We start from the raw sequence: 20,073 nt of genomic DNA on the forward strand, positions 1-20,073 counted from the left end.
GAATATTTGGCCAGAAACTGAGACCAGCCAACCTTATTTGCCAGAATCAACGTCTAAGCAGTTTTGCTATTTGCCAAAAAGAGTGGTAGACTGTCCTTAATGGTTGCTGGAGATGTAAATGAAACATCACGAGAAACAAACGGACCACAAATGCACCCCATTTCCCAACTCTGCCGAAAAGGAAATGGCAGTAGGCAGGCAACAAGAGGAAATTTTCCAGGACTTTATTCCAGCAAGACTGACCCAGCCAGAAGATAACGGGAACTGGGGGGCATTATAGATTAAAAGTTCCTGTTCATGCTTATGGGAAGACAGCTTCAGCAAATGCAAACTCAGTTATGCCTGTCAAAAAGACAAAAATTGCATAAAGGGGTAGGGAATCATCTCAATGCTGAGCTCTAAACAGTCAAAACATTTGGTGGGCCTCATGTTAACATACAGATGAGTGCCACTCAATAGCAATGTGAAAAACATCAGGCTACTGAGGGTTGCCAAAACATGATCCGATGCTGTGCATTCAGCCCTGAGGCTGCAGAGCCACTTCCTTAACTAAATAAATCAGGGGACATCTGTTTCTGACAACAGCACTAAAAAAGTAATTCCACTGATCTTTGCATTTGAGAGGAAAAAATATCTAGAAGACTAAATATAATGCAAGTGTCACTAGCTTAAGAAGTCCTTAATATGAGGAATGGACACATCCTTTTCCTGGAGGCAATGAATCAAGTTAAGCGTCAATTTTGATCACAACTGTCCCAGAGAAAGTCCCAACTTGTTGGACCAGCTTTAGGAAGGAAAGAATTTAGACAAGTCACATTCCAGTTTATCCCATCATAGGATCCCAGAATGACTGAGGTTGGAAGGGACCTCTGAAGCTGACCTTGTTGAACTCCAATTCAAGCAGGGTCACTGTGTCCAGACAGCTTTTAGGAGTCTCCAAGGATGGAGACTCCATAACCTCCTTGGACAACACGGGCACAGTGAAAATACGTTTCCTGATGTTCAGACAGAGCCTCCAGTTTTTACTCACTGCCTCTTGTCCTCTCACTGGGCTTCACTGAAAAGAGCCTGGCTTTTCGCACCCTCCCTTCAGGTATTTATACACATTGATAAGATCCCCCCAAGCCTTCTTTTCTCAAGGCTGAACAGTCCAGGTCTCAAAACCTTATGTCATAGGAGAGGTGCCACAGTTCCCTCATCAGGTTTGTAACTGGATTTTCTTCAGTATGCCCATGTTTGTCATATACTGGGGAGCTCAGAACTGGACTCAGGACTCCAGGTGTGACCTGTGATGATTACATTCCTGTTCATCCCATGACAATGTTACAGTGATGTCCTCTGGTCTGTGAAAATCACTTTTTTTTAACTCCATGTTGAATGATGTATTTTTACGTATGTATTCCATTTCCATTGATTAGAAATGTAAAGATGAAGGGAAAATGGATTCTCTTCCATCCACAACACCAAGAATGCCTGATTTTAAAACCAGCTTTTTATAAAGTGATTGATGCACAACTATGTTCCAACAAAGGTCATTTCCCCAGTACTTAACAACATAATCTGTATAATTTAGAGTAAAAAGGTAAAACAGTTCAGTTTTATAAAAAAACCCCAAAGATCTGAATTCACTCCTTTTGTCTCCAGAAAATATCTGTAAATTAAGCAACTGGAGAATACTGATGTAACTATTATGGGACCTCAGAAAAAATTCTTTGGGGTTTTCTTCTCTATGTGGAAAATGAGGTACCATGAAAATTACAGGAAAACAAAAAGCAAACATCATCCTGAGCAATGGACAACACATTTAAACCCTTTCCCCTTGGAGCTGCTACAAAATCCTTTTTCCTATATTAAATGTCATTCAAAAACTGAACATAAGGAAAGAGATTTTGGTAGCCTAAAACCTTTTCTAGTTGTTTAATCATAAAATGCTACAATGTAAATTATATATCATAGTTCAAAGAATTATTTTGAAAATTTATGCTCTCTTTAGTATATCATTATTATCAATGTACTGAAAAATCTACAGATCTTTTCTAATGAATACTTATTTGTCTAAAACCCTTGGAAAAAAGCATTAATCAAATATAATTTTCATTTTTTTTTTTTTTTTAAACCTGAAAGACATGATAATCATTAATAGATCCTAATTGAGTATGACTATTATAATGGCAAATTCTTCTACGTCTCCTACTAGCGAACCATGTCTCTCTCCTTTAAGAACTAAGGAGGAGTTATTCTTAAACTCTACTAGTGCAAAATGCCCAAGTTCTGGCCTGGACAAAAGTCACAAATGAAAGCTGGATTTAGATCTTGTTAAACCACATAAAAATGAAAGTTCAGTAGTCATATGTTTATTTTTCTTCAACTCATGAGGACATGAAGATAGATATTAGAGTTGTTGTTTTAGCTTTAAATTCAATTCAATTTGTCTCAAATGGACACAAACCAAAATTATACCTTCTTGTTGACTAACCACAAAACACAGCTTTTCTTTAGACAACATTATAGCATGCGGAACAAGAATTAAACCCTCTCTTTCAGAGAGCAAAACCTGAACAAAGTTGTGCAAAGTTGTGCATTTCATTAGAACATTTTTAGTATCAAATTGAAAATATTGTGTGACTATTAATAAAGATTACGCTGTTTAAAGACAAAAATGCTGAGATGTTCAGATTGAATTTCTGCATAGTATTTATCTCTGAACACCTAAAGAATGCTGTAGTACAGAAATATTGTTACTACAATTCGTATTTATTGAAATCAATAGGAAGTTATATGAGCAACCATTTGTGAAAATGGAATGGAGAAGACCACTAAGCCTTCACCTTACAAAAACCATAACATTTTCCATCTACTATATAACTGGTTTCTAATCATCAGGAAGAGAGTGGGTAACATAAAATAAACAAGAATTCTCCAGCTCCATGGCATATAAGGCTTATCAAAGTAATGCTCCTAAAGTATCTCTGATGGGATGAGAATTTCTTTGGAACACACCCACAATAAGAGCCGATTTTCTTGGATAAGAACAATCTGTTTAAATAAGTTTCTTGTGGCCAAATGGAAGGACAGAGCAGTGCAAGAATAGAACTGTGACTGCAGACTACAGATGCTACAGACACTGGGAAACCTCTCATGTATTAGGGAATTTCAGGGACAACAGATGGACATATTTGGATCTGCTGAGCATTCATGCTTCCCACTGAACTGTTTATTAACTTCACAAGTACACCAGAAGTCTAACAAAGCAAACAAACTTACAGGACTTTTCTTTCTCACAGGAAACAGGCTTTTTCATAGTTTCATTTCAGGTAGAATTACAGGATGGAAGCCTTAATGGAGATGTTACTCAAAAGAAACAGTTGAAATAGATTATTTCTGCTTTTGCCATTAATGTGTGCTTAGGGAAACATTTACAAGTGCAAGTGCTTAATGAATGGGAGAAACAATTGCCTCTAACAAGTAATGCAGTGTGACATTAAAACAACTTAAAAGTTAAAGAACTCACCGATTCTTTTCTGCTCATAGTTTTGCTTTGGGAACGGGAGCGGGAGATTGTATTGAAAAAGGAATCCTTTTTTGATGCAGACAAAGGTGGAGATCCTGTAAATTCACGTCCTCCAGACAAGCTCTCTATGCTTGGAGATGAACTGATGTTTTTTGAACTTTGGCCTGTAAAGCAAGTATAAAGTAACAAAAGAATTAATCAATGGGCTGTTTCTTTTCCCTGTAAATACTTGCTCGTCTTAACTGACATTCACTAAGATTCATAGATAGCTCAACAGAGAATGAAATGTTGAGTGTGTCAGCATGCACTGAGATTGAAGGACTACTCTGACACAGAAGAGTGTATATATAGATACACAGACAACTACAGATATATAGATACATACATAAACACACAGCATCCAGAGTGTGTATATACATATGCTAAATGAGATATATATATAATCCATATAAATACCATCTTAGTATATATACCCTATTATATCCACAGGCTGAAAACCACCTCTTGCCTGTGTGGCATAATGAGTACCAACTCACAATAATCCGATGTCATAAACACTGCAGAGGAAACCCTTTTTCTCTCAACAAATAAACTATAAAACTTGGCAAAGACAGTTAAGAACAATAACGTCAGATTCCAAGGATGGGTTGGACACTGAACATCTAGATGACACTGAACATCTAGATGGCAATATCTAGGCTTACAAAAGGAAAAAGTAAATTAAGTTTGGGAAAGAAAGAAAGTTCTCATGCTTTACATTTTAAGGCCATCTCTAACTAACAGACATTTTGATGAAATCTACTCAATAGTTGGTTTTTGTCATTTCATGCAGCTTTTCAAAAGAATCTAGTGTTGTCCACTGTCGTAGTGAAGACATCAGAGTAGATGAATGGGCTGTTACACCATAACACTGTATGCAGTGAGGCAATCTTTTGTAAGGGCCATTTCTTCCAATTGATGCCCACAGCATGTTTTGAAATATTTAATTTAAAATTTTATTTTGATTAGCTCCAGAAGAAAATAAACCAAACAATTAATATGCCTGTTTTCATTAACTTTCATTAAGAAAGTGTTGAATTAGGACAGGTGCTAGTTTAAAGAAACCTTTCTATTATGTGTATGAGGAAGTAAATCTGGAGTGAGCCAATGCAATTCTGGAATTTTCCACTCTGAAAAAAATTAAACTAAAGCTCTAGAATTCTTCCCTTCTCTTGTTTTGTCCACTATTCTGATGAGTTTGCTTTTGTTCTTTTCCCTTTCCTTTGTTTTTAGTGCTACCATCTAAAGAATTAAGAATGATTCTCTGAAACCAAATCATTCAGATGTCTGAGGTGCAGCTTCATCTCCTTTGCAAGGTTGTCATTGAATTCACAGAAATCAGTGGTTTCCCACCATCTATGCCAGCTTTACTCCCAGATAAGTAACATATTACCACAAAGACCTTGCAATGTATTTAGTCTTTTTTCATTGTGGATGCACTACCAGTTCTGAAAACACAAAACTAATTCCTTTTCCAGAATGGGTTTCCTTCATTATGCACTGTGGTCTTCCCCTACGAGACAGGTTTCTAGAGAACAAAAGAAAACTAAAAGACAAAGAAATGAGAAAATAGAGGCAGAAAATGCTGAAGAAAACACAGAGGGAAATTTAGATTTAGATACAAGAGGAGACCAGCTCTGCTGAGATCAAACATGTTAAATCAAAGGAAACAACCAGAAAAAGTTACTCACACAGAAACATCTCAATTAAGTCACTTAAGATCTAGAACAGTAACTGTCCTCAAAGCGGCACGGAAGTCAGTGGTGCTCTGGTTGGCCACCTGCCTGGTGGTGACAAAGCCCAAGCCAAGTTCTCAATGGTGTCTGACCTACGCAGCATATATTGCACAGCTGCAGCCACATGAAACCAGCAACTCACATTTTCGTAAGAGAATAAATGCACATCTACTTAAAATGTCCTCTTAGCAAGAAGGCTGTTAAATGCCAAAAGACTGAGCTAGCAGAGTGTCACATGTGACAAAATAGACCAAAAAGGACAAAACGCAATAAAGGATCTAGGTTTAATGTTCTTGACATTTTCTGCAATAAAATCAGCATGTAAACTGCTTCCCACCTTCTCCTTCATTCCCTTCTACCTTATTTTGCTCATCTTTCCCTTATTATGCCCTGCTTCTTATACTCCTGTGGACCTTCCTCTGTCTGCCTCTCCTCTTCTTCAGATCCTTCCACATTGCCTCTTCTGATTCTTCAACTTCCTTATTCCAACTTCTTCCATTATATATTGTTTCCTTCTCACCAACTTAATTAAACTGCTTTTTAATGTTTCTTCTTAGCCCTCCTCTAGTTACTTACCACCTATCACTTAGTCTGAACAGCTTCCTTAAAGTGGAGACAGAGGCTTAACTTTTGCCTTCACATTTTATAGAGAAATGGGGAATGCATTAATCATATGAATATGGATCTTCAGTTCTATAAGTGTAAATGGAAAAGGAGAATACACTGCGTGGCAAACAGCAATAATATTTCTGTCAGAAGGAAGTTTGTTTAGAAGATTTCTAATTTTAGGATAAAATCATGTCACTTGGCAACACCATTATCCTTACAGTTGCCTTTACGTAAGAAGACGACTTTTCAGGCATTTAATGGTGGCAATCTACAATGGAACTGTGGTCTTACAGTAGGTAAAACTTAAAAATAGTTCAGAACAGATGGAATTACATATTTTAGCAAATAAAGCACTTTTAGAACAAATTCGGACAGCTAAGCCAGAGTAGCCAATATAAATGCTAAATATAAAAAAATCTATTTTGTGGACTGAGTAAAGTACAATGAAAAAGTATTTTATTATGTATAAATCAGATTAAATGGACTCTCTTTCCCATCCAAATAATAAGATATCATATCGTCCGCATAGGATCAAGATTAAAAAATCCCCAACCAAAAAGAGAAAAGTTAAATGATGAACAAGGCATGTTTTTCACATGTGTCCACTTCATGGCCTATGCTTAACCCACTTCACCTGCAAAGAAGCATATTATGTGTTAAAATTTCATCTAATTTGAGAGAGAGACACTTTAAACATATTTGAGGAACCCAGGCACATGAAATAATACAGCTTGGTAAAATGATGGAAAACATGATCTGTAGGGAATTTTTCCTCCGTATATTCTGTCTTTCAGTTCTAAGGAAAAAAAGTCCAAAATATAACAGGAAATTGAAAAGACAGAGAACTATCCTTATGGCCACCACTTTACTTACTAAATACCTACTCTTCAAAAGATGGATCAAAGTTTAGAGGAATGGAATATACAACTACCTGCATAACCAAACAAGAGAAGAAATATGTATAGCTGAGATTTCGTGGACAGAACAATACAGCTGTCTTAAAAGGGAATTTGCTCAAGTAATACAAAAAGCTTTGACTTATCTGGTTCTTATGGACCATAAAATATAACGAAAATGAAAAATAAAAGCAATAGAAGATGGAAAGAAACCAAGATAGAGATTCAGTAAAACAGAAGTGATAAAATACTATTTCTGTATGTTTTATACGCAGGTAAGAGGAACATTTGGGATGCACCTTATCCTCCTGCATGAATAAGCAAACCTGAGAAAACTATTGTCAGGAAACACTAAATTTTTATTCAACTTCAACCTTGTGAACAGTGCTATGACACAGATTATTTGGGGATGTGATTAAGAATTAAGCAAGACAGAAAAAATAGCACTTATGAATAATTACAGTGTGTTGCAAGTCAGAAAGCAGAGTTCTTGGATTTGATTTCCAGGGGAGTCATCATTTCTACAATTGTAAATAAGAAAGTGGAAAGACAAATCACACCAACCATACATGTTTTCCCTACTGTAACAAAAAAAGCCATCTAACATTTTTCCAACACAGACTTTTAGTGGAACATTTAACGGAAGTCACTATGATGCTTTTGAATCCTTTCAGATTTATTATGTGTGCATAAATCCATTTCCAAGGCAATAACAAGCCTCACCTAACTTTGGAAATAACACTGTAGCACCAATGCAGAGATTTCAGGATCTTAGGAGGATTACACAAAATGCCATTTGTACCTTCTTTGTCATGTGTCTTACTGATTTCATATCTTTCTTATTAAGCAGTGTGGTATGTTTTCCTCACTCAATAGCTAAACAAGAAATTCATTTGAGAGAGTTTCTAGTTTCATCAAAAGAAAAAGAAAGAAAAAAACACCAACCAAGAGCTCTTACCCTCCATGTAGAATAAAAATGTATAAAGTGATGCAATAAACTACAGTTAATAACTAACCAAACTCATCTCCTTCTTTAGCAGCTTAATCAGCAACTTGAGAACACGACTGAATCAAAACTCTCACTTTCCTCTGCTCATTCTATCAACCTTAGATAAATACATTATGCCTCCTTAAAAGAAGATTAGAGAAATCTAATCTTTGACCATCTAAGCACATACTAGAAGGTCCTAAAGCCAATATGAAACAGGCTGAAGAAATACCAAGCATGGAAATTAAATAAATGCTTACAAGGCACACAGAACAAATAGTTAAGGATTCCTGACGTAAGCAGTAGTCAGAACACGCTTCTGTGTAGGATGTCTCAAATATATATATATGCACACTAAGATGCTTAAATAGTTCACAGTAATGATGCACAGGATTCATGCACTAAAAATATGCACTTCTGAGGCAAAACCTTTCAGTGCTACCTTCATGTGCTGGCTTCCAACTGGCTCACTACTTGCCTGTTGCTAATGATACCGGGACTGACCCCAGGCTTACAAATATTCTGCCCCAAAACCATTTGGAAAATACACAGGTGTGGTAGTGGGAAAAGTGACCAAACTGTTGGTATGGCCGGCAGGGCAGAGGGTGGAGACACGTAATATCTTGAAAAGAAGATGAAAAGTTTAAATATCAAGTGATCTATAATAAGGACTTGGAACAAAGTAAAAAATGTTGACAAGAGGAGTGGAGAAACCCAAGATTCAGGTGTTGCTACATTTGAGTTAAGTTATAGTGGAGATAAACATGAAATTTTGGAGGTCTCTACTAAAATATATGAAAAAATCAGAGGAAAACCACAAAAAGCACACAAAACTGATGGTTCATTCTGTTTGGCTCCTACAGAAGGAAAGAATAGCTTCATAGATATCAGGAGAACAAGGACAGAGATACCAAGAAGAACAGAAGTACAGTACAATATATAATTCAAAACCAGCCTGAACTGCTCATCTATTACTCTGTAGTTGCTACAGTCAGGATGTAGAGCATTAAAATTTGCAAAAAGAATTATATGAGTTTTATGAAACTTTTCAGATAAATTAGTTTTCCCTTTTCTCCTACACTGAGACTGGAACAAAGGCTTCCATCAAACCATCTTATCACACAAATCAGTATGCTTATTACTTTAGGCCAAGGCAGGTAAGCTTCTCTTTAGTCAAGTGCATCAAAGTAGTTGTTTAACTCAAAACACCCGCCTCAAACAGAATAGGGAAGTAATGCAACCAAAAGAGGCACTGATGGTCGAATGGCCCCAAAGGACAAAGGTGAAACAGACGACAAAGTACAAGGCAAATACACATTTTTAACGAAGATGGATGCTGGTGTACAGCGAATGTAAGTGAAGGGCCACACACAGCACACCAGGGAGTGATGAGGTGAAGCTGATTGTTTCTCTCTACACAACAGTGCCACCCGGTGGATGGCCAACGGCAGTGAACGGAGATGCCACGCTTAGGAAAACCCGCGGGTCGGCTTTGCGGCGGTACCTGGGAGGGCAGGGAGATGCTGCGCAGGACCCGGCAGCCCAGCATCTGCCTCTGCCTCGCCTGCTGAACAAACAACAGCGTTAGAAGGTGTCCCCAGCTTGTGCAATTCACTGACGTAAAGAGCTGCAACTGCGGGATTTTTCGCTGGAAGCCCCTACTTTGAACACAAACAGCATTGTGAGAACTGGCAAAAAACTCTGGAAGTTTTAATACTCAGCACATTATATCCTGCATTCTGACATGTGCAGAAAAGCAGTGATTTTAAGAGATCAATTTATAGCTAAATCTAAACTAAAACAATCAATCAAACCCATTTTGTTTCTGGTACTTGCACTACTGTCATTGCTAGTTCGGGAGAATAATATTCTTACTGTCAATAAGATTCCATAATTGCCTAAAAAATGTGTATTTTTTTTTTTTTTTGAAAAGGAAAAATAAAGCATTTGTTAATCAGTGTTTTAGCCCTTTAAGTTTCATTCAGTTCTGCTATCAGTAAGGACAACTTCTTTTTACTTCTGAAAAAGCACACTCATTTTCTAGACACAGTTCATAAATAATTCTAAATAAGGAGATTATTTCCTTAGGGCATATTGGGTGGCTGTGGAAATTCTGTTCATGTTACAACAAATACCACAGAAATATCAGCTCATAAAAACAAACAGTAGTCTGGAAACTCTTGAAACAGCTGATCACAGTTTTGGCAAAACTTCATCTTCAAACTGGTCCTCTAACGTGTTCTTGTGATAAACCAGCATTAACATCAAAAGCCTTTTGGATTTCAGCGTGAAAGGACCTAGAAGGAAAACTATCAGGGAAGAAGTGAAAAATAAGTGCCTTTTTTTCTGGCAACACACTGCAGTTTGGGTTTCAAAGAGCAGCCAATATTTGAATGCTCAAGAACTCAGTGGAACACAAAGGGCAACAATTCTGCCTTGCTTTTTTTTTTTCATAATTTTTTGTTATCAATATTTTTCTCTTTCAAGACAATGAACTCAAGTGACAATCCAAGGAACTCAACTGGAATTCAGCCTTTGTACCAATGAATTCCTTTACTGTGCAGGATCAAAAGAATATTTGAATCCCTTTTCTATTAGCAGGCTACCTTGCATAACTAATCAGTAATGATACCCGATCTTCTTCTGTGCCGAGGAAAGACTGAATGGGATTAATATATTATCAGGAGGAACTGAACTTCCAATTAGGTGCTGGGATACTTTGTTCAACTCTGATTTGTAATGTTGAAGACTCATTAGGAATTACAGGCTTGCAATGATTTATTTTTTATATATTAGTCTGCTGTTTTTTCATTTACATTACGTAAATTATACGTGCATTTTTCTTGAAGGAGTTCAGTAAGTACCCAAACTTCAAAGTGAGAAATAATTACTACTGATTATGTCAACCAATCATCCCTCGTTTAGAGTACGGCACAAGCTACCCCTGGAGGTGGCAATAGAAATGACACTTGCATGGCTGCTGTCTTGTGAGTGGTAACTCTAAACAGAGCTGCTAAAGCTGGGAGAGGATTATTTTGCCAGTCCTGCAAGATATTTTGTTACCAAGGACTTCTTCACACTTAATAAAAAGTTAGATCAGGCAATTAATTTAATATCTTCAAATTCATAATCTACATATTAATTTAAATTACCAGCACTACCTGTGCGATCTAAACCTAAAAGGAGTAATACGAGGGAAATGGATGGCTTCTTTTATGACTTGGTGCCTATCAATCAGGCTTACAGCACTTCTGTCTATTATACTGTTCAGCTGAGCATCTGTGAGTGTTAGATCGACTGGAAGTGCAGATGCCTATCAATTTAAATCCTAAATCCGTGCCTCTGCCTATCTCAGCTAGATAACCAAGCTCCAGGAGGTTGAGGAGAGCTGAAAATATAGTGAAGAACAGGAATATAAGACAATTAGTGACAGCTAGTCAGCAACTTGGTAGCCCTATAGTTAAAAACAATGCCAAATAGCTTTTTGATACTCAAAAGCTAGAGCAGAGTCCAGAGTTTGAAAAAAGCCAGTGTAGAAGGTAAAAAGGCATGTATAAAGTTAATCACAAAGAGGAGTGGATGAGAGCTTCTGAGGCATGAATATATTCTAAATCCTGAATCTTAATGACTGGGATAGAAGTACCCGCAACTTCTCAGAGCTGTGGAGGGTGCTCTCATTCACTGGAGACTGTACAGCAATCTCCTGAGGTGCTGATACTGTCCTGCACAGAACTGAAAAGACTTACTTGCATTTTTAAGGCTTGATGGAGGTGGTGCTGAGTTGTTTACAAAGGTATCTGCATCAAGCTTCAAAACAGTCTGCGCCATACTGTCACTGCAAAGAGGGTTAAATTTTTTCTGCTAAGCTATTCCTACATTTATACTTACTTCAGAGACAATTCACTGGGCAGCCTTTAAGAGACTTTCTTTCTATTTCCTCTGCCACAGGCAATATACTGCTAACTGTAAAGGTCTGGAACAGCAAACACAGCACTAATATGTAGAAAAAACCTCACTCATCTCAACTGATTAAAGAAAGTGTATTTATGTTTTGTTGCCTGCAAATTACCTCTGCAAGTGTTGTACCAAACGTATAAACAGCATAGGGTGAAAAAAAGCTGCAGGTAATAAAGCACTGCAGTACATTTTATTTTGTCTTACCATGAAAGTGCTTTGTGCCCTACATCATAAACTTGTTCTATTTGTTGATAGCTTTACCAAATCTCCAAATTCCTGTTGGTACAGAAATATGACAATGACCAAATGTAACTACAATTTTTTATTCTGATACTTCTATGGGAAGTGTCAGGTGCATTTCTGCATGATGCAACATGTTAACTGTCACATACAAGTGTAAACAGGGCCATCCTTGACCAGCTAGGCCAAGATTAACCTACAATCGATTCCATCTATAGAAGTTTCTTCAAATTGTACACTTGTTTTATATTAAGCAGGGACAGAAAAGAACCACTTGAGGACCACTTTTTAAACTGAACAGTAAAAAAAGAATAATGTGATATGAGAACTATGGATTAATTTTTTTTTAAGCAAAAAATAGCCTCTCAAAAATTGTGAAAATAATTTCATTCCACACCTAATTTTACTTCCATTGTTATGAAGAGGATTTGCATCAAAGATTCACTATGTTTCAGTTTCGTGTTTGCACTGCAGAGCCCTTGCTGGAGCAAATTCTCAGATTATTCTCTGATTCTGAGAGAAGCTGCCTACCTGGATTTTGCCAAGCAGTTGCAGTGGTCCTTACAGATGTGCCTGTATCTCTCTGCTTCAAGCAGATGGTTGTACCTTTCAATTCTGGTCCCCAGTGTCGCTGGGGATGTGATGCATCATGAAAGGACTACCTTTGGACCATAAGGGTGCCACAGGAAAGGGAAAGAATGCTGACTTCGATTATGAAGTATTACTTCCCTTCCCTTACACTTTCAAATCTGCTGAAAAAATATGAAGCAATACTATGTAATGGTTCAGGTCAACCAGCACCTGCCCTCAAACTCAGAACTGCCGCTCAGGATAAGTTGCTGGAAGTGGTAGGCACCGTATCACTCTATATACCCCATGCAAAGAACATACTGCCACAGGCTGTCTGAAGATGAAAAGCAGTAACACATGTTGAGCATGGCAAAGTACAGAAAACAACTACTGAAGCTGAGCTTGTGACTTTCTTGTTTGAATAAAGTGTCCTCAAGAAATATATATATATAAAAAAAGGGCTTGAGAAAAAGAATCACTTACTAAGCATAGAAAGCGCAGAGGACCATCAGAAATTATTAAAAGGCAAATATATGCTATTGTTCAAATAATTTCTTAAATAAACTTCACACACTCTAAAGGGAATAAGATTTCATTTATTAAGAATTACTCTGTAATTGATCTAATGTCCTTCCCTTGTATTTAGCTAACAATGTTATGTATCGGATTTGTGCCCAATAACCTCAGAAAACCTATGTGAAATTAGTCTTAGAGCTACAAACATGTTGCACTGAAAAATTAACTGGCTGATGTTTATTGTAGCAATATAGTTCGTTGGTATGTCTGATGCAATTTCTGGTTATATATTTTTTTGAAGGTTCAAAACTTCCTATAGTATTTGTACATTCTTGAGCTAACATTGACAGCTGGATTACACTGCAAATGTGCTGTTGTACTAAGCACAGACGTTCTGAATTTAACAAAATTATGTGTGGTTTTTTTGTTTCCTCCAAATACGTACCCATTGATATATGATCAATAAAAGGACTTTCTTCAGTCCTTAAGACAGATCACATTACCCCACGTTTCACCTTTACCTTTGCCTAGCTGAACAGGCATGCTTTCAGACTTCATCATCCTCTGCTGCTGTGCCTGGTGGTGGTGGTGCTGGTGGTGGTGATGGTGCTGAGGAGCTTCCACTGTGCTTCTGATAGGCATTGCAGAGGGGGGGAAGCTGCTCCCGCCAGCAGGAGCACCCACAGCCCCGCCTGAAGCCATAGCCGGAGCAATGAGCTTTCGGCCGAAATTCAGTAGGCTGTTGGAGACTTTGTTAATGTTCAGTGGGGCAGCCTTAGCACTGGCACTGGAAAAACAAGAGGAGAAATTGTCACATCCTTGACAGTGGTTTGGACAGGCACAGCAGTGCATGCACTGTTCTCCAAAAGAATTCCAAGATTTGAACATTACATTGCACCCTTCCAATACTATAGTTGCACTGCGATATACACAGGAACCACAGGGACTGCAGATGTGTGGGCTTTTCCCAGCCAGTAGTGGAAAAATTGTTTTGGCCCTTTCTTCCTGAAAATTCCAGACTAATCCCAAACAAAGAAAGTGTGCATCAATTTTCTTAATTTGTCTTTTAAAATAAAAAAAAGAAGTAATGACAAAAGCAGTCCAGGCTCTAAAGCACCGAAAACTTTATGAAACTGACTCCTTGCACTTCTCAGCCAAAGACTGTTTTAATATTCTGTGAGTTTAAATTCTCTTAGATGTTTAAAATAACTCAAACCCAAACATTTCTTTCGACTAACACCAGACTGTATTTTTAGGCTGGGAGAGCTAGATGTCTCTTGCTCTTACTTTACCTCTGCCCAGCCCAGCCACTTCAACCGAAGCACTTTATAAAAGGAATCTTTATTTCTAAAGTGATTTTTGCTGAAGAATGATTTCAGGATGTAACACATATACTGGATCATGATCCTTGTAATTGTTAATTTTTAACTACACTGGCTATTTAATTCACTTCAGTTATATGCAACATTAAGAATGAGGAAACAATCGAACCATTTAATCTGTCTAAAATAAAGAGGCAAAGAAGTTTCTAATCCCCAGTAGAAGTGACCACATAACCCAGGGATCAGTAAAGCCATTCCTGTTTGTTCATGCAATATTTTCCTGTTTAATATAATTATTGCTTGAAATACCCTTAACAGAAACATATCACAGAGACCCTTGCACTCCTGAGATTTTATTTTACTCATCTGTACTTCAGTGATATAAATAGCTGTCTTTAAAAATTTTGAAGAAATACATGTAATTAGAAACAATAAAATCATTGTACTGGGGGAAAAAATACTTTTGCAATGTTTTGGGGAAGCTGACGTAAAAATAAACCACAAATGAATTAATATGGGTGACTTGTAACTTGTGCAGGCACCTGGAAAAGTGATTTTGATTTTGCTTTTCATATCATTTCCCTATTTGTCTCCAGAGATTTTTTTTTAGAATACACAATATAAATGCGCGCACACATATAGAACATACCCAGAAAATAACAACAGCTGAGTTGTTTAGACTCAGAATAGATACAGTTAAAATGAGGCAGCAGGAGAAAGAATGTGAGCCTGCACACTCATGAGATACAGCCCCAAGCTGTATGGGGCCCTTCTGCCATATACTGGTGATGAAGAAGGATAGCATGCAGAATTTTTTAGGAGGAGCATCAGCACAAAGAGTGGGACAGAGTGCTGCTTCCCGATTTATGGAAGCTGGAAAGGAATGATTCCTTAATGATGATTACAGAATGTTTTTGTGTCTCCCCAGTTTTTTGATTGCTGCTGATACTACAAAAAGTCTTCCTGTAGACACCTGAGAATGACTGACAAAATCACTACAAAAAGAGCATCTTCAGAACTATAAAATACTCTTGCCGGAGTCCCATATGGTTTCAAAAGCAAACAGAATATGTCATAATGATTTTAAAGAAGAGGACATAGTAAAATTATTGCTATTAAATTTTACACTGCCACTACCTATCAGATTAATTTAGTAATCAGCTCCCCAAGGTACAGCAGAGATACTTAAGGGAAAAAAAGATTTTTTCTATTTCATCACATGTATGTTGCATCAGAAAAGTCAGCACAGGGCATTTTGTTTAATGCCTTCTCCATTTCAGAAAGAAAACAAAGATCGTAGATTTGAAGGTGAAAGAAGAAATGCCAAATGCTGGCTTAGCAGATCAATTATCAGCAATTTGAAATGAATCTAATTAGATCCTGATTTCAAAGGTCATACTCAGCTGAGATTCAGAATCCAAACTTTGGTATATTTGGCATATATTTTCCTCTCATTCTGCTGAAACTAGCCACCCAAGAGTGGGGTAGCATATATTATTCATTCACCTGAAACATCACCTTAGAAAGAATTTAATGGCTTGCATATTGAGTTCAGGTTTGTGCTGTCACAGGTCTACAGCCTTGACAATCAGTAAAAAACCCTTGACTTTGCACAAAAAATGGTATTTACTTGAAGCAAATCTTTTTCTTTGGCAGGCTACCTGTCAAAGTGGCAACAAAGCCACTGGATGCTTTGAGATAACTGCACCATTGGAATCATGCTCGCCTACAGATGCAGAAGATAAAGCTTACACAGAGGCTTGTATTTGTGTCCAACAGGTTATTTCCTTCTTGTTTCTTTTTTTCAGCAATATTTTGCTTAATAAAACCTATCAGTTTTCCTTCTACACTATTTAATTTTCTGCTTTGACAAAAACATAAACCAGGAAAAGTTAGCTTCATTGCATTTTTTCAGATGGTTGGAAAGAGATTTTTTGAGAAACTTCACTTTACAGGAACATTAATCACCAAAATTCTTCTCTAAACCATTATTTATGAAATATGATTTAAAAAAATGCTTTCAACAATAATGTGCTATCATGTTTTATGACTATTTGGGAACTAGAAAGGATAGTTGTCGCAGCTTCTAATACTTGCTATGCACTGATACTGATAATGATCATTTCAGAATACATACATGAAAAATAATGATGCCATCTAAATTTCTCGTTAAGAGGTGGTCTTAAAAAAAGGCATTCTGAAGTAAAATTTGTTGTGCAAGTTCCTTGAATCACAGCTTCAGAAAATGAACAATAGCAAGGTGCTAGATCTCTGGAGGAGGTATGTTAAAACTGAGCTGAAGTTCAGGAAGATAAGAACAATGTATCTCTTTCTTACCATTTAAATGTCTGATATATTAATGCAAAAGATGATTACAGTCATTAAACATGGATCAATGTCTACATTTTAACCATCTAAATGTACCAGACACGCACAACAATTATAAGAAAAATGCTGATTGATTAATGTTGTAGACTTATCAGCAGATGCATTTAAAAGTAAGGCATCAGTTTAAAAATATGAGTATCAAGGAGACATGAATTCCATCTATGAAGGAAACAACTTCGTTCCATCACAATAAGCATCATTGACCTTGACTGTGAATGGTGTATTTTTAAACTAGCAGTAGGAAGATGATTCAATCCCTGCATTTTTCTGCTAAGATGAAAATGTTTTGTTTCAAGCAAGACTTCTTCAAAGGCATTTCTTTCTTCAGTAGGTAGCCATTATGAGAGATGAGAGACAAACATATGAACATGACAGATTAGAAAGTTTTATATGTGATAAAATAAGCAATATATATTAGCGATCTGCCAAGATATTTTAAATATATTATTGAGCCTGTGGAATTAAAGATGAAAAATATCTGGTAGCTGATCTAATCCATCTCTCTGCTCACTGCAGAACCATTTCCTAATGTTACATCTTCGAGTTCTCTCTATAGTCCAATCTTAAAGAGATTTACTACACTTGACCTACTCTAAATGCTCCTGTGCTGAGATAAATTTATTCCAGTTGTTTGTCTATCTGAACTATTGTAAACAATTTCTCCTCTCCTTTTAGTATGTGCCCTGTAGGTATGTGTACAACGATTATATCCCCACATAAATTTAATGGACATCTGTTTCCTCAGAATTTATATTTCCAACAGGTGTCATTCTTGTTTGGGCTTGATGAGTTTTTAATTTTTTATTTTTTTTTTTTTTTTTCAGAATCCTTGAAATGTTTCTTTGGAATTTTAAAATAACTTATTTTTCAAATTTAGAAACTCTCGAGACTATTTATTAAAAGAATAAATATAAACTCATCAAGATATAAATATAAACCATCAAGAAAATGCAACAGAATGCAGTAATTTTTGACATCCTTCCCTAACTTTAAAGCCTGTTTTTTCTTTAAAAAAAGTTGCTTTTGCAATCACTCTACTCAGCTTTAATCTCCATTTTGAAGAGCTTTTTAATCCACTCCATTTTAATTTTAGCTAGCTTTTAGTGTAACTGGTTTAAACAGAATTTAACAGAGGTGCAAAGGTAGAAAAGCCTGAAAGTTCCTATGAAACAGCAGAGACAGTGTTTGGCCAGTGATGGTGCAAAGTGAAGTGAGGCACTGCATCCCGTGCTGGCTTGCCTGGTGCCTATCAGCAGCCGCCACCCACCTGCAACTAGTGCCCATGTTGTGGCCACTCAGTTGGGGCATGGGTACCTCTACACTTGTGACCATCAGTCAAAATTGCCTTGACAAGGACTTTAAGCAGCAGTGGTATAAACCATTTGCAAAACAAGGGACGAATGCTGCAAAAAGGTTTAATAAAACTTACTTCAAACTGAATTTACATTAATTCAACTTACACAGCGTCTGGTACATGGATACTCCAGACTGCGATCAGATGCATTATCAGAAGTAGTTCGGCTACAGAACTCACACTGCCAGTATTTTACCTGCTGCTTCTAATATACATGTCATCGTGTCTTCAACCTTAAAAAAATTCCTGTGAGCTGACTGCAATACTTTAATTTTTCATATAAAAATAGGCAATATAAATGGCAATATAAATAGTCAAAATAAATGGCATGAAATAAATACAAGTACTTCTAATGCTGCTTATGTAATTCCTGTTTGGGATAAAAGTGACTCTGAAACATTTTTTTTGTGAAAGGTTTTAGTTCAGTGAGCACATTCAGAAGTAGCTTACCGGGTTTTGTTCATCAAGTCTGCTCCACGCGCTTTGTAATAATCTAAATTTTGTTGGAATTGATGAGTCACTGGTCTTGGATTTCTCTAAAGGAAAAAATAAATTAAAAAATTTAAAAAGAATACCTTATTGGAATTTTCTGAGAGATTTGAAGAAAATATGAGAGATACGGTCATTAATGAAGACCAGAAATGTAGAAATTTAAAGATAATTTCTTTTCCCAGGATCTTTTTTCTCAAGGCAGTAACACCAGTTAGATATAAGTGAAGTCTTAAAATACTTAAAATAATACTAAACGTTACCAGTAAGTCCCCTCCATGCTCACAGAAAGTAGTGTTCTTTCACACAGCAATGAGGTTGAGGATGTAGTGGTACACATTTGTAATGAAATCAATAATTCTTGGACAAATTCAGATACTGATCTGATTTCTCCCTTTAGGCCAGCTGTAGAATTTTACCAACTCCAAGCTAAAGTGCTATTTTGAAAGAAAATAGTACTAGTAAGGAGAAACTATAGCTAACATTTTGAACTGAATGTATCACCAGCAATGCCTTGGTTAAGCAAAGAATTAAATTTCGTGATACAACCTGCACACTGCCACTAGATGGCACACGGAGCCTTTTTTCTCACCAAATTTCACTCTAGTCAAAACTCAGTCCACAAGTAAGTTCTCCTACAATGAAACGTGTATAATTAATATTGAAGCCAGAAGCCACTTGTTAGTTTCTACCTCTGCCATAATGAAACTATTTCACTGAAACCTTCAGTAGTTCTGAAATCATCCTTTCCAGATCTAATTATCTGCTGAACATTAAGTTTAGACCAAAGTATATGCATAAAATCTCTTGATTGAATGAATGCATTCTGAAGGATGTTAATAGCTGTAAGCAAAAAAATTTTCATACAGATGAAATCAAAGTAACAGAGAGTGTATATATATACACATACGCATACACACACATACATATATCCACACATACAAAAATTGGAAGAGAAACAGCTTAAAGAAATGATTTCTACTGTAAAAGAAACAAAACAATTGGTAAATTTCTGCATAATAACCAGACATATTGTATAAACCAGTTCTAAATACCTTCCAAGTATTTTGCTTTAAAGGTTTACATTACCTCATATTCTGCTCTGCCTTCTTAATTCCTGCTAGTAGTAAATATAGTTTCAATCAACTACACAATGAGCTTTTTGAAATAGTCATTCACAAATGAGAGTACATTATATTTTTGATGGAGTCAGACTTCAGCTGTTTCAGCTTCACATATCATATATTTGCCCTCCAGATTTCATTATAGACTTGAGCATCCAGTCTTATCCTCTCATTTTCCACGTAAGAGCAGGCAACCCTCCTTCCTTGGAAACCTTATTTTTGGAGGAAGATACAGGTGTGCATTTTGAAAGACAAAAATATTGCATGTGCACAAAAGGACAGAAGACGACTTAAAGAGGCAGTAGATATCAAAGGCCAGGATGATTTCTGGGGT

General features: G+C 36.6%; 1 protein-coding gene across 1 annotated transcript in view; it reads right to left on the reverse strand.

Annotated features, from left to right (window-relative positions):
• The window catches only part of TBC1D5 (TBC1 domain family member 5), a gene marked incomplete at its 5' end in the record, with an annotated part of 186,650 nt that overhangs the window by 37,732 nt on the left and 128,845 nt on the right, over positions 1–20,073 (reverse strand). Inside the window, 3 exons of the mRNA XM_080611116.1 lie at positions 3,512–3,675; positions 13,584–13,849; positions 18,577–18,662. Of these exons, the coding sequence (XP_080467242.1) occupies positions 3,512–3,675; positions 13,584–13,849; positions 18,577–18,662 (516 nt within the window). The remainder of the gene's footprint in view (positions 1–3,511; positions 3,676–13,583; positions 13,850–18,576; positions 18,663–20,073) is intronic.

This window comes from Psittacula echo (assembly GCF_963264785.1).
Source record: "Psittacula echo genome assembly, chromosome: 2".
NCBI classification, from domain to species: domain Eukaryota; kingdom Metazoa; phylum Chordata; class Aves; order Psittaciformes; family Psittacidae; genus Psittacula; species Psittacula echo.